The sequence below is a fragment of the Macrobrachium nipponense genome, chromosome 12 (assembly GCF_015104395.2).
Source record: "Macrobrachium nipponense isolate FS-2020 chromosome 12, ASM1510439v2, whole genome shotgun sequence".
Taxonomy (NCBI): Eukaryota; Metazoa; Arthropoda; class Malacostraca; order Decapoda; family Palaemonidae; genus Macrobrachium; species Macrobrachium nipponense.
In genome coordinates, this window is record NC_087205.1 from 25,633,922 (window position 1) to 25,658,641 (window position 24,720).

Consider the following 24,720-nt stretch of genomic DNA (forward strand, 5'->3'; position numbering starts at 1 on the left):
GGCCGCTGTGGCTCAGTTCCAGCCGTTCTCCACAGCGAGACAGTTCGACCAGGCCTGCAGCTCGATTCCGCCACGCGGCGTTGACGATCGCCTGCAGCCCTCCAAGCCTGCTGGTTCTGCCAGCGAGCGAGGAGGGAGCTCAGGTCTGCCTCCCCCGTCACCTTCAACACTTCCACGGGTTACACCGGGAGGAGCGAGGTATTGAGGAGTGATCGTGAGGGGTGCGCCCCTCATGATCCCACCACGACGCCCTATGTGCCAGGCACGGTTCTTGGACCGGCCAGGACGTATGCGCAAGTGGATGGAGAAGACCGAGAGGGCTGTCGCTGTTCCCCCTTCTTAGGAGGAAGGTTCTCGGAATATGCTCTTGTTCGAAGGGCTTTACGGTCCTACTCTGCAAGATGCTGTGACTTCCGAGATCCAGAGGAACTTTGCCGAGGTTATGGCGCTGATTCGTCAGCACAACGACCTCGGGGAAGGATCGCCGCTCCCACCAGCAGAGCCACGTCTCGGCTCGAGTCGTTTTGGGGCCCGAGAGGGAACCCAAATCGATGGTGGGTCTGCCGCGATCGGAGCTTGCCGACTGTGTTGAACCAGGTAGTCTCTCGTCTCCGGACAAGAAGGCTCTCTCAGTTCTGGCCGGTCGAACAAGCTACTTCACCTCCTCTACTGCGACAGAGGCATTTCTATGTGTCTTCGTACACAGTATTTGAATACCCCTTCGGTCCTCCTGAGAGGTTTCGACCTCGACGAGGACTAGAATGAGTCGGAGGACGGTATCGGCTCTCTCCTGTCAGGTGTCGATCAGCCCCACCCAGACGACGTTCACAGTGGCGGCAGACCCTTACCTACAGTATGAGTTCGTAACCCTCCTCGGGAAAACGGTTTTCTCCTGACGATACGTTTTCCCAGGCTCTGAGAAGGCCACGCGCCTAAGGTGATGGCTGCTCCTTTTCTTCTCCAACTGCTAGTTCCGCTGGGAAGGCGAGCCAGTATCCAATTCCTCCCCCATTCCCTCTCTCCTTACGGCTACGAGGGAAAGGGGAGGGATCCTACAAAGATTTCTCTGTAAGATCCCACGTTAGGGGCTGCGCTACCGGGGGAACCTTCGGGTCCTACCTGACGTAAGCCCCGGTCGTTGAGGAGGGATCCTGCCCCTTTCTCGATTTCTACTATCGGGAACGAGAGGACCACCAGCCGATATCGTTTGACGAATTCGGTGGGGGGTTTCGCAGAGTGCTTAGAATTCTACGGAATTTCTAGCGCACTCTGAGTGTTCAAGTTTTTTACGATCTCCAAACACTTAGGCGAGACCACGGTCCAAAGTGAGCGAGAATCCCCCGATAATTGTTACACGATAATCGGGAACCTCGCTTATGCTCGAATTCTGTAATTTCTAGCATTTGGAAGAAGACTGCTGCTGAAAGAAGAGTATCTCACAGTAGGCGGATTAACCTGGAATAGAGAAGAACGGACGGGAAACTTCCAGTTTGGCTTGAACTATCGTCTTCGGTATTCTGTTCACCATTGAAGCTTTCCTTTGGGAAAGACTTCTCCTTCACTCTCTTGACTAGAGAACGAAGGCGGTCGATCTCCAATCCTTATTCTCATTCCTCGAGGGGAAAAGAATTTAGGATGGAGGTCGTGGTACAGAACCTACAAATATACTACGTATATTACCCTCGCGACATGATTCTTTTAACAGTTGAATTGTCCGGGGGTGTAGCGCATACCGTAGTTAACTCTACGGTTTGTGACCGAGACGAATTGTATCTTAATTGAACTGCAACTTGGGGTTGCCTGCAACCTCCCAGCAGTTATCAGTTTCGATTTTAGATACTTGGTATTGTCACGACAACACCAAATCAGCTTGTATTTACCGAAATCCGTTTCGTTTAAATATAATTGCTCGAGCGTATTCTTTATGCTCGATGGTTCTAGCCGAACGCATTCCTTCGTGGAAGGGGTTAACTGGCAACTCAGGATGACGAGTCACCGAGAGCTACTGCGTATTGACTGCCTGATAGCAGCTCAGTATCAGCTAGGTCTCGGAGATGCAGCGTGTCGGTTACGTCTCTCTCCCCTGGTTTGATTGACTACCGAACCGTATCTCTACCCAACAATCATGGACTTAGGTCTCTGATTAACGGGGATTCTCGCAATAATGAAGGACCATCTACTGCTGTGACGCTCGATTGCATCGCCTTCGACATTGCGAGAATTTTCAACAGAGATATCTCTTGGACTCTTTCATCTTTCTGTTTACCGCACAGTAACAGAAGTCTGTACTAGTCCCCCTGCTGCATCACACCGCGATAATGCGAATGATTTTTGCAGACATCTGAGTTTGTCTTCAAAATATCTCGTATTCGTAGGTGTGCAATTATTCATTGTTCGCCCTGAATTAACAGATGTGTCAGAAGACATCGCCTACTCTCCGACCTGACAGCTCTACTTCCAAATGTTCAGCCCATGAGAAGCAGTTCTTCAGGCAGTATTTCCCTGCATCTTCATTACTGAAAAGCGCTCCGCTTTTATTGCAACTACGATCCTCACCGGACAGCAATGAATAGCGGTTAGCGTTCTCAGTGTTTGTAGCACAGGTCAGAATCTTTGAGAATCCTTCTCTCGGTATCAGCTGTGAAGACGTAGGTTGCATTTTCTGTACACCTTCGTCTTCAACGACACATAGTGTTGTTTCTCCTTAGCTGAGAATCAACTATACTATGAGATATCTTGCCATCAGGGACCTCGGTCTCTAGAAGGCAATTGACTTTCGCCTGTTGGGCACATGCCTTAAGAGAATCATCACCTCGCCTTCTGGCATCGGTGACGAACAAATTATTTGTTTAGTCTCTTGGCATAACCCTTTTAAGGCGAAGGTCACGTGACTTGCTCGGGTGCTTGGACAACTTGCCTCCTACCGAACGCAGTCAGTCGGCAGCTGTCAGAGCGCCCAAGTCAGTTACGAACTTCGCTGTGGACTTAGTTCGGTTGTTTCATAACAGTCTTTTCTTCGTCCTAACGGCTTGTCACAGTACCCATACCATCGACACCCACCATTGAGTGTCGGTGTCCTATCCACTACCGAGAAGAACTTCACTGCATGGGGATAGGAGAATGTGAGACACTTCGCTGCAGACGGATAGACCAGTATGGGTACAGGACATCACCGAAGTCGAGAAGAGGGATAGGTCATACGACCATTCCCTTCTTTTCCTCTGAGGTAATTGCATGGACTTTTCCTGCGAAGTCAAGCATCCAGGGGATGGGGATTCGTGACGCTCGATTTCGTACCGACTTCGTAGCGAAGACTCAGAACCCTTCGGTTCCTGACGATCGGTTAGAGTCCTTCACAATCCCCTCCCTAATGGACTTCACCGCCTTCGATGCGAAGGAGATGCTGTTTTGTCCTGTGAAAGCGCGACCTCGCTTTCTGAAGAAACTCGACATCCCAGGCTGAGTGTTGAAGACTCTTCGTCAGCACCAAGATGACCTAGAAGTACACTCCCTCGAGTTACACAAGAACTTCTCCGTGGCGCACGTACTGGAAGGCAGGGGTCTTGTCCACAACCAGACCACTGGCACCTCCTTCTACCTTTTGGATATTGCCCACAGGTCCTTGGATCGTTTTCCTTGGGACCCGTGGTGGCTGCTCAACACGTTGTGTAGCTAACCCAGACCCTAGCAGGCTGAACAGCATCGAGTCCTGGTGTGACTGTAAGAATAGATAAGTGAATGAGAGAGTGATTGGCTTCTCTTCCTATCTTTTTCTCCCCCTACCTACCTGGGTAGAGGGATACGGTCATCACCTTGCTGGATAAGGACGATATGCAGGTGAGCTACTCGACAGAGCCCCATCCTATCCCTTTCACTAGGGATGGGAGCGAATATAAACCACTTCCTCCTACAAGGGGGGGGGGAAGTGGATGCCAACAAGAGACAAACCATAACTTTATGTTGCCTCTTGCAAATAGGAACTCTCTCTTAGTACTTGGTCCAGAGGTCTGACCATTGATCCTGCGGTGCACACCCCGATCAATCGGACAGAGGCTTGGATCCCTCCCTCGCTCTTACGACCAGGGAGGCATTGTTCACAAAAGACTCAGATTCCTCCCACCAAGAAGTGAGTCTTCCTATTGTAAAAGGACTGAAGGTTTGTATGCCGTGTCGGAACAAATGACAATTTGTCCAAAATTGCATTTTTCCTAACTATACAAACCTGAGGTCCTTTTACACATAGTCCCACCTCATGCCACCCCTCACTCTGCAGTTTTTGCTTGGGCCAAAAGCAAAAGTGATTTGTTTACCTCCCAGTCGCGTGCGCGCGCCTGTCGGACAAGCAGTTAACTACCGAACCCCTTGTTCGAAAGCTTACGACCTATCCAGCTGCCGCTAGTACCTTCCTATTGTAAAAGGACCTCAGGTTTGTATAGTTAGGAAAAATGCAATTTTGGACAAATTGTCATATTTTCTGAAGTCCGACAGAATTTCAAAAACTTCCGGCACACGCAGTGGTCGGCCAGGTGGTTAGTACCCATTCCCGCCGCTGGGAGGCGGGTATCAGGAACCATTCCCATTTTCTATTCATAATTTTTGTCGCCGGTGCTGGAAACACCTGTTTTCAGTACCTCCGTCTTAGGATTTTGGAAACTTCATTGCTGCTAAGTATCCTATTGTCTTTTAATTCATTTATTTGGATTTGTGGCTAGGCATACGCTATCTTAAATTGATTTGAATTTGATTCATTTTTGCATAAGATATCTGAATCTAGTTAGGCTAGTTTCAGAGGGTGTTGTCTGCAAAGATAGGGTGTGGCTACCGAAAGCTTCGGTAGATCCGCACTTAGTATGCACGAGGGGTATGAGTCTTGCTTCTTTGTTGAGATTTGTCATGTAAGGAGTGTGAGACTTTGTCTAATTCCGTAAGGAAGACGTATGATTCGTATGTACGCAATTAATCAGTAAACATGTCTAATTCCGTAAGGAAGACTTATAATTCGTATGTAAGCAATTAATCAGTAAACAAAAGTCAGGGTAGTGAACCTGCTAACCTTCCTGTAGACTTTATTTTGCCTAACCCTGTAGTATGGCCTACGGGTTATGAATATGTCTGCGAGAGGTGATCGCTCTCCTTCATTGTTGTGTAGAGTGCTACTTCTGTTATTGTTACTCCTAACCCTGTAATGTTGCCTTCGGGCCCCAAAACAGTGTCTGTAGAGGTTATTGCCCTTTCTCTAATACTCTTTCGATTCGTAACTTAGAATCGAAAGTGCTTGCTTTAGAGAGCAATAGTGAAGTGGCTTAGTGCAGTGACAGTGCCCCTTGTGTAGTGGAGGGTGCGTCAGATCGGCCTTATTTCGCCTCTAGGCCGGGACCTCTGCTTGACTCCCAGGACCCGGGGAGAGAGCATGTCGAAAGCCGAAGGAGGGTTACGAGGAACCCCCACCGATCTGGCGTGCCTTCGGCAGTTTCTGATGAAAATCCCCAGACTGCCAAAGTGCGTGCACATGCACGAATCCTGAAGGATTGCTTCTCGTCCTCCGAAGCGTCCTCCCTGCGCAGGGGTTGGAGCTTTCGGAAGGACTCGCGCCCTCTAAATAGAAGCTTTATAGAGGAGGACGCTTCACGTTTTTCTCTCTCTCTCTCTCTCTCGTCGTGCGTTTCAGTGAGAAGTAATAAGGCGAACGTCGCCTGAACATGTGTACGTCTTTCCACCGAGAAATACGAAAAAGAAGTCGTAGTTGCAGGACGCTTTTGAGCACTGACGTCCGAGCTTTGTTCTGTGAGAATAAGAAGGCATTCCCTCGCCCCTCGTATTCTTACACGATCAACCCTTCTCCCGAGACTGCTTCGTGCAGTCGGATTTTTCTCCGAGATGTATCTCGCTCTTCCCTGAAGGCAGTTTCTCTCGCTTGTTTTGACGCCTGTCAGGAGCGTGACGCTTTTCTGCACGCTTCTTTGGACGCTCGGCTTGGGCGGGACGCTCGGATGGACGCCAGGCGCGCGCGGGTGCACGCCAAGCGTGCGCCAGTGGACGCCGAGCGCGCGCCAGTGGACGCCGAGCGTGCACCAGCGCACGCCAGGTGTGTCGCCTGGCTGAACGTTTCTGTTGAACTCTTCAAGCTCTTGTTTCAGATTTGGGCCTAAAGAATTTTTACCTCTACCTTCGGTGATACCTTCTACCTCACCTGCAAAGAATGTGAAGTAAGCTGTGCTTCGGAGGAAGCTTAAAGTGAACAGGCAACTTCTTCTTCGAAACCCAGCAAGACATCGGGTTTCGTGAATTCAAGAGGTCTCTGTCAATTAATATTGCTTTTCGCAAAGGTGGATGGAGTTAAGGAAAGCTCAAGGGAAGATCTCGTTTGCTCTACCGCAGTCTAGACTTTGTGATAAGGCAGTTACGAGTTATGTAAAAGCTCGACGTCCTGCACGTCATGACGCTCGGCTACGTTCAGTAGGATTCTTGCAAAAGCACTCATCAAGAGGACGCTCTTCAGGAAAGCGCAAGACAGGACTTCCTTTGCCATACTGCCAATACAGTAAGTTGCAAGCTTTTTAGTCCATCTGAAAGGGCTTTTCAGATGATAGATTTTGTTAGTTCCTAAGTTCGGGACTACGCTGCCGAACTTGAACATCGGGGTCCTACCTGCCGAAAGCCCAGTCTCTTATCAGGATTCTTGCCCCTTCCTCGATTGATACGGGAATGGGAAAAATAATATGCTCGACTTCCTGGATTATGTTTTGTCAATTCAGTGACTTTCCCCCATTGACAATATACTATCATTTTGTCAAGTAAGTGGGTATCCCCTCATTGACAAAATATCTCTTTGTCCAGTAAATGGGTTAGTTCTCATTGACAAACATCTCAATAACTTTATATTGCGTAAGCGGATAAGCTCTTTTTGACAAGATTCGTAAGAGCCCTCATTCATCAATCGCAGACTCGTACAAGTAATAGACTTGTAGACTACGTCAATGAACGCTTCGATTCTCAAAGATTTGTTCAATAAACTTGCCTGTCAGATATGTATGTAGCTGTGTTTCCGAATTCAGCTATAGATATCTCTGCCAGGTAAGTATGAACAAACTTTTGTTGTATCATAACAATTTCATATTTTGCCTTGCGTTATTTTACTACTGGTTGGTTCAAGTCATATACGCTTGCTGTAGTTACCTCTTCGGATGACAACCGAGAGGTCTATTGTCTTTTATTTTAAGGGCATTTAATCGTTACTCCCTGCAGCCTACCAGGAGTTTCCGATTTTTCTTTTACCGTTGTATGATAGTGTTATGACGACACAAACGCACTTCTATATTTAGCGCCTTCTGTTTCGCTTAAATATACCAGCTTGAGAGTCTCTTTCTGCTCAAAAATAATGGACCTATTTCTTCGTAGAATAGAGTAGCTGGCAACCCACGCATAACAGTAAGAGACGACGGATGTAAGCTGCTGCTGTCACTGTCCGCTCCAGTCCAACCAAGCCAGTCCCAGCTTGTTCGCTGTCATGCGCGGTAGTTTACGTCTCTCTCTCCTGCGGGATTGACTGACTAACTGTATCTCTGCCCTACAATCACGGACTTTAGCCTAAGATTGAGGGGATTTCTTACATGAATGAATAAACATTGCATTCGTTTTGCCTTACTATGTTCAACAGAGATATCTCTTAATCCTTTCGGTGCTCGTTACCGCACAGTATAGAACTACGAGTTTACCGCAACATTGCACTATTATATGCTCCCCTGCTTAGGCAAAGCGCAGCCTTATTAGGGAAGTAAGCATACTCGGGGAGGGAATGGATGAGCTTGCTGGGGACCATTTCCTTCCTGAAGAAGTTTGTTTCCCTGAATAGACTGCAATTCAGACCTCCACAGTTTTTTCCTACCGGGAAACTGAAATATTCAAGATCTAGGAATGATTCTGAACATCTCTCAGTGCGTCAAGTATCACCTGAGGTGATAGAAAGAAGGTGCCGGACATCTGGATAGGGTTTCAGATGTCCTGGATCTTAATCTGAAAGAAGTAGAAGCAATTCGGTCGTCCCTCCAGTCCTCGAAACGAGTTTTTGGAACCAGTGGTCCAGATCAACTCTGATATTCCACAGCTCTCTCATATCTTAAGAAGTATCTTCTCTCGGTCCCTGTTCGAGTTTACGAGAAAGAGCCTATTATAACAACAGGCGTAGAATGTAACGATCCTCTAGAGGTTCGTTACAGGATTGCAAAAGTCCGTACGAATCGTCTTGATCGACGGCAGCAACTACTGACTTACGAGTGGAATCTTTCTTTAGAAGTATGTTGAGAGTTGTGGAGACTTTAGGGACGTCCTTTCATTCATCTCTTCGATATGTTGAGGACGAAGAGGCTTCTTCTTCTCTGCTCCCTTATTCTCGATCCGGGATCGGTACCATTAAACGCAATCCTATGATATTGAACGGGGATGGATGTTTAGTCTCTTTTCCCCTTTTTCAATCGCTTAGGAAATGTAATAAGAGGATTTATGACGTCACAGGGAGCGACAATGACCCTGATCGCCCCATGTTGGCCTTCAGGATCCTGGATTCACTGAGGTCATGTCCTTCCTAGTTCACTTTCCAAGGACCTTTTCCGAGAGAGTCGGTCTACTCTAACTCGAAAGGTACCTATAACCTCTCCGCTCTGAGTATGACTACGTTCAGACTATCAAGATGTTGACAGGAATAAGATTACCGTCTTCCCTTTCCGTCTGAAGAATGGGATAAGCTGGCAGTCACAACTATTAAAGAATACGCAAATATGTTGTTGACGGCCTTTGGGCTCAGAGATTTGCTTCTGTCAAACAACAAAGCCCTTCACGATCTTTGAGTTCTGTGGAATCTCGAAACTCGCTCACCATCTACTTTTTGTCTCACCTGTTTTCTCGGAGTCAGACACTCGTGCGAGATCAGGCGACATATAGTAGCCCTGAGTTTCTTGTTGACGAAGTCGGTTACGTTTATACACCCCCGATGATCGTGTAACATGAGACCAGGTTGGACTGTCAGGCATTCTTCCTTCGGGACTGAATCGCCTTTTTGCTCCTCGCTCCTTTCTCCTGGCACCAGAAGCTCGAGTCAGGAGTTGATTCGCTGACGACGTTGGGTTGCGTTGATACACCCCCCAGGCAGTCCAGACACTCATCCTTCAGCAAAGAATAGTGCCTTATGGTCTTCAGGGTACAGCCTTGCTGTCCTTGATTCGTCTGACTGGTCAACTGGTCGGTCACCTGACTTTAGTACAGACGGACTGACTGTGCATGTCCAGATCGAAGCTTTCAATATGGAACTTAGACGTAGTCTGAAGTTCTTGATGTCAAAGCATTCGAACCTCTCCTACCTGTTAACTTCTTGCATGTGATGAGGAAGGCCTTCTTCTAACCACCCTAGATACGACAAAGAGGGTTAGTGAGATTTTAAGCCATCGTCACAAGTTTTGGCTTTAGAGAACAGAAGGCGGTGTGCTCTCTAAGCCTTCCGTTGTGGCCTAAGAATGGAAACCTGTTTTGTCCTTGGGCCAGGAGCTTGGAAGCAAGGATGGCACAAGTTAGTGGGCAGGAGCCAGAGAGAGTCCTGTGCCCTGTCGGGTATCTCAAGTTTTATCTACATAAAACTCAAGAAAGTCGAAGTCATTCGGGCAATCTGCAGTGTTTCGTAAAAGACCAGACTTGCCCATATCGAAGAACACCCTGGCTTTAGTGTTAAGGAGTTCTTTCAAAAATGCTCCTTCATTGTGTTTGCACAAAGATTTGAAATTTTTTATCTGAATGCTCACGAGGTGAGGGCGCGGCCTCGGAAGCATTTCAACAGAGCATGGCACTCAGCAACATCCTGAGTACCATGTTTTAGCGAAGTAACTCTGTGTTCACTTCACACTCCCTGCGAGATGTGAAGATGGCATACAAGATCTGCTGCTCGCTAGGGCCATACGTGTCTGCAGACACAATCTTGGGGGCAAGAAGTACCACTCATCCTATCCTGTAGAAAATGGTTAGGAAGAGCTCTTAATTTAGTTGCTGAGTCGCCGACAACGGCGGCTTCTTAACTCTTAAGCCTTAGTTAACACACCTTAACTTTGGCTAGGTTGGTCAGGTGGTGATATATATATTTATATATATATTTATTTTACTTCTTAGCCCTCATGGTATGGTCAATATGGTCTAGTCACGTCGTGGTCTCGCCCCTGTTGACAGATCATCGGGAGTGCACCAGCTATATAGGTCTCTACCTCGCTGGCAACTCTAGTAGCACAAGCAGACTTATGTGGCAATAACCACGAAGCCAGCTATGCTAACAGGTGGAACCAAGATGTAAATCATCTGCATGCATTTGTTTCCCAAAATCCTTCTATTCTGTCCCTTCCCACCTCCAACGGTGGGATTCAGCTATATATATATATCTGACAGGTAAGTTTCATGAACAAAATGATAGTTATGATACAATAAAGTTTGTTCATACTTACCTGGCAGATATATATAATCAAGTACCCACCCACCTCCCCTCAGGGGACAGTGGAAATAAAAATTATGAATAGAAAATGGGAATTGTTCCTGATACCCGCCTCCCAGCGGCGGGAATGGGTACTAACCACCTGGCCGACCACTGCGTGTGCCGAGAGTTTTTGAAATTCTGTCAGACTTCAGAAAATACAGCTATATATATATATCTGCCAGGTAAGTATGAACAAACTTTATTGTATCATAACAATATCATATTTATAGCTTCCACACTCAGGCAAGATGGAAAGTTTTTTAATAAATCTATGTGAAGTTACAAGTGAGAGAAAGATTTTGACAATAAATGCAACAGATTAGGCTATAAAATGAAAAATGCCAAATAATAAGGCTTTTGTTCAACCACACAGTAAAATATGTTTGAAAGATGGTGTACTTACTCATGTAATTGTAGTTATCACAAGCATTAGTCGTTATTTCAAAATGTAAATAATAGCGTTTACCAATGCTTCAACTACCTGTTCAAGTTATGGATTGAGAGCAACAGCTTAAGCTGTTCTCACTTGAAAACATTATCTCTAAAGGTTTTCCATCAGCACAAAATAAAGTAGTTACTCTTAATTTCTCATTTTACACTGTTTTCTGTGGAAGGTACAGTGTTCCCCCCATATTCTCGGGGGATGCGTACCAGACCCCCCGTGAATAGTTAGAATCCGCGAATGTTTGGAACCCCTATAAAAACGCTAAAAACAGCCTATTTCGTTAGTTAAAACTTAAGAAAAACCACTAAAAATTTTCCTAGTTGGTTTTTTTAATAGTTTTATCACAAAAAGTGCATTTTATGATGAAATTGATCACAAAAACCAGGAATTTGTGGATATTTCTCATAGAAAAATACCGCGAATATGCAAATTTTCCGCGAATAATGCGGGGAAATGTTCCTGAGAGAAATCCGCGAATGTGTGAGTCCACGAATCCGGAGAACGCGAATAAGGGGGGTCCACTGTAAACCAATAATTGGGGACATATTTCATAAGGATGATATCAGGAGGAAAAAAGCAGCTGGCGCATGAGGGATCATGTTAAATAAGGTTTTACAGTTTGGAAATATGAATTTTTTTAAACTAATGATGTAAATAGAGAGAGATTTACCATACCATTATATAGATATTAGTTAAGCTTGATGTACCCTTAATCTTACACTTAGGTTTTTAGAGTAGTACACTTAGGTTTTTAGAGTAGTACTGTAGTGATTTTATTACCACTAAAATATACAGTTGCTGTGTTATAGATTTAGATTCTCACAATGAATTCATATGTAATAAGGTGACTGTTCTGTGACTTTTTAAATTAATTTTTCACTACAGCATTTTGGAATCAACGTCAAAGTTATGGAGAAGACTGAAAAGACTATGCTTGAGCTTGAAATTGACTGCAACCAGAGAGCATGGGAATGGTCACGATTGACTGAATCAGGCAATAAACTCGCCCCAAAATATGGTCCTGGTTATACAGGTATGGATTATGTTTATGTATAAGAGAAATGTCTTTATTAAGCTTGTGTTCATATACTAAATATTGACAGCAAAATCTATTGATAATTTCGTAGATGATCAGAGAGTTGTCTGCCTTAGTGTTTAGGATAGTGTTTCCAGGGGAAGTGCAAACATTATATACTTGTATAATTACTTATTTCAAATGTGGACAGCAAGTATGATGTAAAAGTACTGCGACATATCAACCAAGAAGTAAACTGCTGTATAAGGCTACTCTACTCAGAGTGGCATTTTCAAAGGGGGTTGATGTTAATTATGTCAATATATTTTTATAAAGTATCTTGACAAGATCGGCAAATCATATCCATGAACTCTTAAGGACCTCCTGAAGGACTTTTTAAGTGACAGTGAAAATGAAAGCATGGTAAAGTTAATAACTCAATAACAAGAGACAAAAGGAACATATGAGAAGATAATCTGAGAACAATTATAGGTAGTAATGGGGTGATGTTGCAATATACTTTCAGTATGCTGCCTATTGTATATACAGTAGTACCTCTTGTATTGATTTTAAGTGAGCAAGGTAATGTGATAACAAAGTGAGGATCTTGTGTGAAAATTACTTATTGTATTGCCCAACAATAGACGTTATAAAAACTTATACCATATTACACACTCAGGTCTTTCTTGTTATGATACTACACTCTCAGTTCTTAGTTGTTCTGATGGTGAAAGTGTCTTCAGTTTCATTTTTATAAAAAGATAGCATATTTTTACCAATTTATTTTCATGTACAAGGATTAAGAAAAATGTATGCCCTCCAGTATAAAAAAAAAAAATGAAATTCAACCAGAGGTGGAAGGTAAAAAATTAATATTAAGGCTGAGACAGTGCCAGGTGTCAGTAGCCAGGTTTATTTTTTCTTTAAATGATTTCAAGGATGATACAAATTTAATTACACAAGATTGCAACATACTCGTTTGATGAAATATCTTTATGATAAAGTTGCATGTGTTTATTTTGAATGTATGTAATGTGAGGTTGTTGCAATGGAAACCATAAAATATGGTTTTTGGAGCAACAGCTGTGTTGTATACAATTGTAGCATCTCAATTTATCCAATGTTTTGGGAGTCTGGCCTTTTGATAGGTATGAAAATGTGAAGTAATCAAGATTTCATGGTATAGTCTACATGTGAATCTTTATGGTTGGTATCCCATAGATAGCAGTTATTCCATTTAATATGTACCCTAAACAAAGTTAAGTATATTTTACTCTAAATTATTCAGTTAAAGATATTCATCTACAAATTGCATCATTTAAAAAGGTAGCCCAATAAACAAATATGAAAATTATGTATGATAAGAACTGATAAGTAAAGTCTGATAGTGTGATTTGACTCCGACAAATTTTAGGAACCCCTTAAAATCTCAAAGGGTTAATTTTTTTTAAGGGGGTTGGGGAAGGGGAAACATCACCCATATTAATATATTAATGGACTACCAATCACTTTGTTTCAGGTCTAAAAAATCTGGGTAATTCCTGCTACATTAATTCAGTTATGCAAGTGTTGTTCACAGTACCCAGTTTTTTGGAAAGATATAGTCTAAATGGACCAAGAATATTAGACAGCTATAATAACAGCAATGTTGCTGAAGACTTCAATGTACAAATGTCCAAGCTAGCACATGGATTACTCTCAGGAAGGTAGGAATGATTGTTTTGAATTGTAGCTGTGTATTTCTTGTGTAATTTTTTTTATATATGTAAAGAACAAACCACAAATATAAAGATCACCGGAACATAGATTGTACATTTTGTGTGGTAATAATGTAAAATTTTGATTGATTCAATTTCTCATCATTAAAAATCTGTAAAGTTTAATGCATTTTATAGAATTTTATGCTATTTTGACTTTTGGTGCCTTCTTTCTGTACAGATATTCTGCTCCACCAGCCACATCTACTGGAGATGAAGATGTTGATGATTTACAGCCAGGTATATCCCCATTGATGTTCCGAACATTAGTAGGGAAAGGTCATGCAGAATTTTCAACAAAAAAACAGCAAGATGCAATGGAATTCTTGGAGCACATTTTGAAGTTATGTTCGTGTAATTCTGCTGGTGCTGTTGATCCAGGAAATTGTTTGAAGTTTGAGGTTTGTTTTCTTTTTACCACAGAGAAATTTGTTTTACAATTTTAGAATTGCGATAACGTGAATATTTGCTGAAGTCAACTGCTTGGAAATTATCCCTATCATTTATGAAAAAAATCTGATGTACGAAACTAGATAGAAATTGATGTGTTATTTTAGGTAGAAGACAAATTCATATGCGGTGAAAGTGGGAAAGTTCGTTATGTTACTCGGCCAGACCAGTACTTACCTCTCCCAGTTCCAATGGAAGAAGCCATCAACAAGGAAGAAGTTGCTGCATACCAAGCACAGAAAGCAGAGGCACAGGCATCCCAAAAAGTTTTGTAAGTTTTATGTCAATAGATTTACCTTTAAATTTATAAGAAAAAAAAATTTAATTGTCTGGTACTTCATAAATGCCCAGCCTGATATTTTACATGTATCTTGTAGCCAAATATGTAGTGAGTAGGCCAATTACAAATCATATAAACTACTGATGTAATGTAAGGAAGAAATGTCCCTTCGTGGCTAATGGTACTTGAGCTGCGCATGTGCAGTAGGTCATTTCTCCTCCCAAGGTCTTTTCATTTGGTGTAATTGGAATCATTCACATGAAGTATGGCTATTTCATGACTGTGAAAGGCCATGTCCAAGCCATCTACAGCACCCTTTCATCATAGCCCATCTATGCGTAGGGAACTTCCCTAATTTCGCAATGGTGTCGTTTCTGACTATCCTGACATCTGGCTCCTAATATTCATCATAAATTGCCAATTTGTTCATGAAACTTACCTGTCAGATATATATATAGCTGTATTTTTCCGAATCCGACAGAAATTTAAACACTTACGACACACGCAGTGGGAGTCAGGTGGTTAGTACCCATTCCCGCCGCTGGGAGGCGGGTATCAGGAATCATTCCCATTTTCTATTCATAATTTTTCTGTCGCCGGTGCTGAAAACACCTGTTTTCAGTACCTCCGTCTTAGGATTTTGGAAACTTCATTGCCGCTAAGTATCCTAATTGTCTTTTGATTTATTCACTTGGATTTGTGGCTAGGCATACGCTATCTTAAATTGATTTGAATTTGATTCATTTTTGCATAAAATATCTGAATCTAGTTAGGCTAGTTTCAGACGGGGTTGTCTGCAAAGATAGGGTGTGGCTACCGTAAGCTTCGGTAGATTCGCACTTGGTATGTACGAGGGGTATGGGTCTTGCTTCTTTGTTGAGATTTGTCATGTAAGGAGTGTGAGACTTTGTCTATTCCGTAAGGAAGACGTATGATTCGTATGTACGCAATTAATCAGTAAACATGTCTAATTCCGTAAGGAAGACGTATGATTCGTATGTACGCAATTAATCAGTAACAAAAGTCAGGGTAGTGAACCTGCTAACCTTCCTGTAGACTTTATTTTGCATAACCCTGTAGTATGGCCTACGGGCTATGTATATGTCTACGAGAGGTGCTCGCTCTCCTTCATTGCTGTGAAGTGCTACTTCTGTAATTGTTACTCCTAACCCTGCAGTGTTGCCTTCGGGCCCTAAGCAGTGTCTGTAGAGAAATTGCCCTTTCTCTGATACTCCTTCGATTCGTAACTTAGAATCGAAAGTGCTTGCTTTAGAGAGTAAAAGTGAAGTGCAGAAGTGCAGTGATACCCTTGTGTAGTGGAGGGTGCGTCAGATCGGCCTCGTTTCGCCTCTAGGCCGGGACCTCTGCTTGACTCCCAGAACCAGTGAGAGAGCATGTCGAAAGCCGAAGGAGGGTTACGAGGAACCCCCACCGATCTGGCGTGCCTTCGGCAGTTTCTGATGAAAATCCCCAGACTGCCTAAGTGCGTGCACGTGCACGAATCCTGAAGGATTGCTTCTCGTCCTCCGAAGCGTCCTCCCGCGCAGGGGTTGGAGCTTTCGGATGGACTCGCGCCCTCTAAATAGAAGCTTTATAGAAGAGGACGCTTCACGTCCTCTCTCTCTCTCTCTCTCGTTATGCGTTTCAGTGAGAAGTAAGAAGGCGAACGTCGCCTGAACTCGTGTCCGTCTTTCCACCGAGAAATACGTAAAGAAGTCATAGTAGCAGTAAGCTTTTGAGAGCGGACGCCCAAGCCAGGGGCGCGCGGGTGCACGCCAAGCGCGCGCCAGTGGACGCCGAGCGTGCGCGCCAGTGGACGCCGAGCGCGCTCCAATGGACGCCGAGCGCGCTCCAGTGGACGCCAAGCGCGCTCCAGTGGACGCCGAGCGTGCACCAGCGCACGCCAGGTGTGTCGCCTGGCTGAACGTTTCTGTTGAACTCTTCAAGTTCTTGTTTCAGATTTGGGCTTAAAGAATTTTTACCTCTACCTTCGATGATACCTTCTACCTCACCTGCAAAGAATGTGAAGTAGGCAGTGCTTCGGAGTAAGCTTAAAGTGAACAGACAACTTCTTCGAAACCCAGCAAGACATCGGGTTTCGTGAATTCAAGAGGTCTCTGTCAATTAATATTGCTTTTCGCATAGGTGGATGGAGTTAAGGAAAGCTCAAGGGAAGTTCTCGTTTGCTCTACCGCAAGCTTTGCCATTCTGCCAATAAATTTAAGTTGCCACTACCGCAGTCAAGACTTTGCGATAAGGCAGTTACGGGTTATAAAGGCTCGATGTCCTGCACGTCAGGACTCTCGGCAACGTTCAGTAGGATTCTTGCAAAGGCACTCATCAAAAGTACGCTCTTCAGGAAAGCGCAAGACAGGACTGCCTTTGCCATACTGCCAATAAATTTTAAGCTTTAGCAGGCATTAGTTGTGATACGGGAGAGGAAGCTGGTTGGAGAGTTTCTTCCTCTTCCCAGGATAATTTTGCCAGCTTTTTAGCCCATCTGAAAGGGCTTTTCAGATGATAGATTTGTTAGTTCCTAGTCGGGACTACGCTGCCGAATTGAACATCGTCGTAATACCTGACGTAAGCCCAGTCTCTTAACAGGGATTCTTGCCCCTTCCTCGTTTGAGACGGGAATCGGAAAATAAATGCTCGACTTCCTGGATTACGTTTTGTCAATTCAGTGACTTTCCCCCATTGACAATATCTATCGTTTTGTCAAGTAAGTGGGTATCCCTCATTGACAAAATATCTCTTTGTCCCGTAAATGGGTTAGTTCTCATTGACAAACATCTCATTAACTTGATATTGCGTAAGCGAATAAGCTCTTATTGACAAGATTCGGAAGAGCTCTCATTCGTCATTCGCAGACTCGTACAAGAAATAGACTTGTAGACTACGTCAATGAACGCTTATGTCCAATAAACATAAGAAGCTTGAGCTGACTGCTTCGATTCTCCTAAGTTTTGTTCATGAAACTTGCCTGTCAGATATGTATGTAGCTGTATTTCCGAATTCAGCTATATATATGTCTGCCAGGTAAGTATGAACAAACTTTATTGTGATATAATTTCATATTTTGCCTTGCGTTATTTTATTTCTGGTTGGTTCAAGTCATATACGCTTGCTGTAGTTACCTCTTCGGATGGCAACCGAGAGGTCTATGGTCCATTTTAAGGACATTTAATCGTTACTCCCTGCAGCCTTCCAGGAGTTTCCGATTTATCTTTTACCGTTGTATGGTAGTGTTCTGACGACACAAACGCATCTATATATTTAGCGTTTTCTGTTTCGCTTAAATATACCAGCTTGAGAGTCTCTTTATGCTAAAAATAACGAACCTTTTTCTTCATAGAATAGGGTAGCTGGCAACCCAGGCATAAAGTTAAGAGACGACGATGACGGACGATCGTAAGCTGCTGCTGTCACTGTCCTCTGACTCCTCTCCTCCAGTCCAAACGAGCCAGTACCACTCGTTCGCTGTATGCGCTGTAGGTTAAGTCTCTCTCTCCTGCGGGATTGACTGACTAACCGTATCTCTGTGCTGGCAGTTACGTCTCTCTCTCTCCTGCGGGATTGACTGACGAACTGTATCTCTGCCCTACAATCACGGACTTTAGCCTAAAATTGAGGGGATTCCTTACATGAATGAATAAACATTGCATTCGTTTGGCCTTAATATGTTCTACAGAGATATCTTACTCCTTTCGGTGCTCGTTACCGCACGGTATAGGACTACGAGTCTACCACAACATTGCACTATTATATGCTCTCTTGCTTAGGCAAAGCGCAGCCTTATTAGGGAAGTAAACATACTGTGTGAGGGAATGGATGAGCTTGCTGGGGACATTTCCTTCCTAAAGAAGTTTGTTTCCCTGAATAGACTGCAATTCAGACCTCTACAGTTTTTTTCCTACCGGGAAACTGAAATTTTATTAAAGATCTAGGAATGATTCTGAACATCTCTCGGTGCGTTAAGTATCTCTTGAGGTGATAGAAAGAAGTTGCCGGACATCTGGAGAGGGTTTCAGATGTCCTGGATCATAATCTGAAAGAAGTGGAAGCAATTCAGTCGTCCCTCCAGTCCTCGAAACGAATTTTTGGAACCATGGTCCATATCAACTCTGATCTTCCACAGCTCTCTCATATCTTAGGAAGTATCTTCTCTCGGTCCCGTTCGGGTTTACGAGAAAGAGCCTATTATAACAACAGGCGTAGAATGGAACGATCCTCTAGAGGTTCGTTACAGGATTGCAAAAGTCCGTTCGAATCGTCTCGATCGAAGGCAGCAACTACTGACTTCCGAGTGGAATCTTTCTTTAGAAGTATGTTGAGAGTTGTGGAGACTTTAGGGACGTCCTTTCATTCATCTCTTCGCTAGGTTGAGGACGAAGAGGCTTCTTCTTCTCTGCTCCCTTTTTCTCGATCCGGGAGCGGGTAACATTAAACGCCATCCTATGATATTGAACGGGGATGGATGTTTAGTCTCTTTTCCCCTTTTTCAATCACTAGGAAATGTAATAAGATGATTTATATCATCACAGGGAGCGACAATGACGCTAATCGCCCCATGTTGGCCTTCAAGACCCTAGATTCACAGAGGGTCACGTCCTTCCAAGGACCTTTTCCGAGAGAGTCGGTCTCCTTTAACACGAAAGGTACCTATAACCTCTCCGCTCTGAGTCTGACTACGTTCAGACTATCGAGATGTTGACAGCATAAGATTGCAGTCTTCCCTTTCCGTTTGAAGAATGGATAAGCTGGCAGTCACAACTATTAAAGAATACGCAAATATGTTGTTGACGGCCTTTGGGCTCAGAGATTTGCTTCTGTCAAACAACAAAGCCCTTCACGATCTTTGAGTTCTGTGAAATCTCGAAACTCGCCCCACCATCTACTTTTTGTCTCACCTGTTTTCTCGGAGTCAGACACTCGTGCGAGATCAGGAGACATATAGTAGCCCTGAGTTTCTTGTTGACGAAGTCGGTTGCGTTTATACACCCCCGATGATCGTTAACATGAGACCAGGTTGGACTGTCAGGCATTCGTCCTTCGGGACTGAATCGCCTTTTTGCTCCTCGCTCCTTTCTCCTGGCACCAGAAAGCTCGAGTCAGGAGTGGCTCAGGAGTTGATTCGCTAACAACGTTGGGTTGCGTTGATACACCCCCCAAGGTTTGCTTAGCTTGAATCGCCCAGGCAGTCCAAACACTCATCCTTCAGCGAAGAATAGTGCCTTATGGTCTTCAGGGTACAGCCTTGCTGTCCTTGATTCGTCTGACTGGTCAACTGGTCGGTCACCTGACGTTAGTAACAGACGGACTGACTGTGCATGTCCAGATCGAAGCTTTCAATATGGAACTTAGACATAGTCTGAAGTTCTTGATGTCAAAGCATTCGAACATCTCCTACCTGTTAACTTCTTGCATGTGATCAGGAAGGCATTTTTCTAACCACCCTAGATACGACAAAGAGGGTTAGTGAGATTTTAAGCCATCGTCACAAGTTTTGGCTTTAGAGAACACAAGGCGGTGTGCTCTCTAAGCTTTTCGTATGGCCTAAGAATGGAAACCCGTTTTGTACCTTGGGAGGCCAAGGATCGTTGGAAGCAAGGATGGCACAAGTTAGTGGGCAGGAGCCAGAGAGAGTCCTGTGCCCTGTCAGGTCTCTCAAGTTTTATCTACATAAAACTCAAGAAAGTCGAAGTCGTACGGACAATCTGCAGTGTTCCGAAAAGACCAGACTTGCCCATATCGAAGAACACCCTGGCTTTATTGTTAAGGAGGTCTTTCAAAAAAAAAGCTCCTTCTTTGTGTTTGCACAAAGATTTGAAATCTTTTGATTTGAATGCTCACGAGGTGAGGGCGCGGCCTCGGAAGCATTTCAACAGAGCATGGCACTCAGCAACATCCTGAGTACCATGTTTTAGCGAAGCAACTCTGTGTTCAATTCACACTCCCTGCGAGATGAAATGGCATATGAGATCTGCTGCTCGCTAGGGCCATACGTGTCTGCAGACACAATCTTGGGGGCAAGAAGTACCACTCATCCTATCCTGTAGAAAATGGTTAGGAAGAGCTCTTAATTTAGTAGTTGAGTCGCCGACAACGGTGACTTCTTAACTCTTAAGCCTTAGTTAACACACCTTAACTTTGGCTAGGTGGGTCAGGTGGTGATATATATTTTTATATATATATTTATTTTACTTCTTAGCCCTCATGGTATGGTCAATATGGTCTAGTCACGTCGTGGTCTCGCCCCTGTTGACAGATCATCTGGAGTGCACCAGCTATATAGGTCTCTACCTCGCTGGCAACTCTAGTAGCACAAGCAGACTTACGCGGCAGTAACCACGAAGTCAGCTATGCTAACAGGTAAGGAATCAAGATATCAATTATCTGCATATATATGTTTCCTAAAATCTTCTATTCTGTCTACTCCCACCACCAAAGGTGGGATTCAGCTATATATATATCTGACAGGTAAGTTTCATGAACAAAATGATATTGTAATGATACAATTAAGTTTGTTCATACTTACCTGGCAGATATATATAATCAAGTACCCACCCACCTCCCCTCAGGAGACAGTGGAAATAAAAATTATGAATAGAAAATGGGAATGATTCCTGATACCCGCCTCCCAGCGGCGGGAATGGGTACTAACCACCTGACTCCCACTGCGTGTGTCGTAAGTGTTTAAATTTCTGTCGGATTCGGAAAAATACAGCTATATATATATCTGCCAGGTAAGTATGAACAAACTTAATTGTATCATTACAATATCATATTCTTTACTTACACTAGTTTTATTGTCAAGCCAAGTTTCACGTCTATAGAGCAGTACCGGTTGTATTAGACTGAATCTTATTTAATTTTATTGCCCTATAGAGTCTCACTAAATTCCAAGTCAAGAGAACCTGTACTGGGTATTATTGCACCATAATATTTAAAAGATTCATCCTCATTTACTATGTAATGTTTTTCCAGCCCATTGTTCATACATTTTATTAAGCGCCTCAGCGGCGTGGTTGGTATGGTATTATCGTCCCACCTCGGTGGTCGCGGGTTCTCAGCCATTCCATTGAGGAGTGAGAGATGTGCATTTCTGGTTATAGAAGTTCACTCTCGATGTGGTTCGGAAGTCATGTAAAGCCGTTGGTCCCGTTGCTGAATAACCACTGGTTCCACGCAACGTAAAAGCACCAGACAAGCAAAAGCAAAACAAAACAAAACAAAACATACATTTGGTCTGATATGTATACAAACCCTCGGTCCTTTAACAATAGGAAGGTACTTAGTGGCAGCTGAACCGGTCGTAAGCTTGGAACAAGAGGGTTCGGTAGTTAACTACTTGTCCGGCAGTTGGCGGTCAGCTTGACTGCGAGGAGAGGAGTCACTTTGATTTTGGCCGCATTGGTGGATAGACGTGTTGCTCGCGCCTCTGCCCGCTTCTGTCGTATGCTTGGTTTACTTCACTGCGTGAAGACTTTTTTGCTTTTCCTTTTACTGTGTGCTAGTGCAAAGGATATAAGTAAGTATGTGTGTGTTTTTATATTCATACAGTGCTTCATTGAAATGGAAATGGAATCGAGAGCCGGAGAGACTCCCTCGCTTCCCCATCAGCCGCAGATTGTGCCCTGGTGTGGAGGGCCGTAAGTGTGGGGCCTTCCGATCATCTGTAGAGGTTGATCCTCATGATTTTTGTACTCGGTGTAGAGGGCGAGAATGCTCTCGGAGGAGCAGTGGGAGCGCTATTGAGGAAGGAAGAAGCCATGCAAGCCGGCCAAGGAGTCGTCGGAGGGTTCTTCAGCTACGCCCTTGGTCACGGACACGTCTTCCTCGTTTCTCCTCCATCTCGGCTCCCTCGTATGGCTCCTTTCCCTTCGGGGGAGGTTTCTCACTCCTCCTCTCTCGATCAGTCGAGCATGGTGGGGGAGCCAAGATACCCCGACATCCAGTTGTACTCGGGGTCCTCCGTTCGCTCGGGGCTACGCTGCTCCGCCGCACCTGGTGTACACTCAGCACGTGCCACGGTGACCCCGACAGCTGCTGTGCAGGCACCGCTGCTGGAGGTTTCGATGCCCGCTGTGACGCCGCCACCTGGGTTTGCCGCTCCTGGTACAGCCCCGGACTTCCGGTGTCCCAAGAGCTTTCCTCCTGTTCCTGAGTATGCTGCCGCTCCAGTCCTGGTACCAGTTCCTGCCACCGTCATTCCTGCCCGTGGTTTTGCTGCTCGCACCCCAGGTCCTTCCGGACAGGTGCAGTCGGGCCCTGTTGCTTCGGCAACTGTCCTGGATGGAAGACCTGATGGTGGTGCTGAGGAAGCTGACGAAAAAGAAGAGGAAGGTGTTGTCTTCGTCGTAGTTGTCTGCTGCCGCTTCCCCTTCAACTTCTAAGGCCCCACAGCTGAAGAAGAAGAAGGTTGCCTCCTCCCCCCCAAGAAGGCTTGCGCTGAGACTTCTAAGGTAAGGGTCCGTCCCACTCCGGTGGGACGGTTGGGACTTCCGCCGGTCCTCCTGTTCCCTCGGGAATGGGGCCCGTCTCTCCTTCTGCAAGGAAGAATAAGACAGGGACCGGAGGAGTGTCGGCTAACACCAGTACCCCTTCACCTGGCGCCAGAGGTTCTGCCTCAACGCCAGGTACCGTCTCGGCCTCTCGTTCGCGAGAGTCACCGAGTGTACGGTCAGCCAAGACCCAGGCAACCGAGTCCGTTCAGCGCCAGGATCCAGGCATGGAGCGGAAGACTGGCGGGGGTCGCTCAGGCAACTCTCACCAGACCAGCGATCGCTCTCTCGGCAATACGCTGGTACCCAGGGTTGACGCGACGGTCCCAGACCGCTCACGGGCTGAGGCGAGGAAGCGGTCCCCTCGGTCGCCTGAACCAGCCTCGGCTGGTCCAAGCAGCGTGGCGCGCCGTGAGGACAGGCCTCGCTCTCACCACGACAGCGGACTCTGCAGGTACCCTGACCGCCGCTCCTACCGGGACCGGGCGGAGAGGGGGACCAGCAGCAGCTCTTCTGACGCTCGGGGCCGTCGCCATTGTTCTCGGTCCAGCCGCTCAACCAGGCCTGCAGCTCGATCACCACTGCGAGTTGGTGATCGCCTGCAGCCCCCTCAGCACACCGATTCTGCTGGTGGGCGCAGGGGGAGTATCAGGTCTGCCTCTCTGATTCCTTCAACTTCCTCGGGCTTCACCAGGAAGAGCGAGACAATCAGGAGTGATCGCAAGGGGCACTCTCCTTGCGATCCCGCCACGGCGCCCTACGAACCTGACCAACCAGACCGTATGTGCAAGTGGCAGGAGGAGACCAGCAGGGGTCTGTCGTGGTTCCTCCTGTGGAAAGAGGAGGGTCTCGGGAGGCATTCTCGCTGGACAGGCTTGACGGTCCGTCTCCACAGGATGCAGTCACTCCTGAGATCCAGAGGTCGTTCGCGGAGGTAATTGCGCTGATTCGTCAGCACAACGACCTCGGGGAAGAATCGCCGCTCCCACCTTCCGAGCCCACATCGGGCTTGGAGTCATTCTGGGGACCTAAGAAGGAACCCAGGACGACGGTGGGTCTGCTGCGATCGGCCTTGGCTGACAGCGTGCTGAGCCAAGTGGACGCTCTCGTCTCCGGACAGAAGGGTTCGCTTCGGTCTAGTAGGTCTGCTAAGCTCCTTCCTCCACCTCTACCGCAACAGAGGCGCTTCTATGTGCCTTCAGAGGACCCTCTGCCGCCCAAACAGGTTAACCCGGAGCTAGCTAGGCTAACTCCAGGGGTGTTTTTGGGTGTCTCTGCCGCAGCTCCTGTCGGAGAACCTTTGGTTCTCACAGCAAGAGGCACTTGCCTTGGAATCTACCACAATGGCAGCATTCCAGGCAGTCTCCTGGATCGACCTGTGGTCCCTCACAGTGTCGAAAGCCGCAGCCTCCTTGGGGAACATCACTCCTAAAGGGGACCCGGCTTTTGTGAGACTGTGCCAGTCTTGGGCCAGGGCCATAGCCTACCTGGCTCACCAGACGGCTAACCTGTGGGCCAACCTGGTTCTCCGGCGTAGAGACGGCTGGGTGTGAGGCGGCTCTGGGTCTTCGCAATGGACCGGTGCGGAGTTTCTCCTTTCTCTTCCCCAGAGAGATGGTGGACGCTGCAGTGGAACAGCGGCACACTGACGATAGTGACCATCTTGTCCACCAGGCAGTCTCCAAGGTGGCTGGGCAACGTCGGACGACTGCGGCTAAGCCCAAGAGCTTAGCTAGCGCTTCCTCTGCGGCCAAGACGGTCGCCT

General features: G+C 45.8%; 1 protein-coding gene across 1 annotated transcript in view; it reads left to right on the plus strand.

Annotated features, from left to right (window-relative positions):
• The window catches only part of LOC135224423 (ubiquitin carboxyl-terminal hydrolase 5-like), an 85,083-nt gene that overhangs the window by 39,579 nt on the left and 20,784 nt on the right, over positions 1–24,720 (plus strand). The window contains exons 7-10 of the mRNA XM_064263408.1: positions 11,835–11,982; positions 13,484–13,670; positions 13,903–14,122; positions 14,279–14,442. Of these exons, the coding sequence (XP_064119478.1) occupies positions 11,835–11,982; positions 13,484–13,670; positions 13,903–14,122; positions 14,279–14,442 (719 nt within the window). The remainder of the gene's footprint in view (positions 1–11,834; positions 11,983–13,483; positions 13,671–13,902; positions 14,123–14,278; positions 14,443–24,720) is intronic.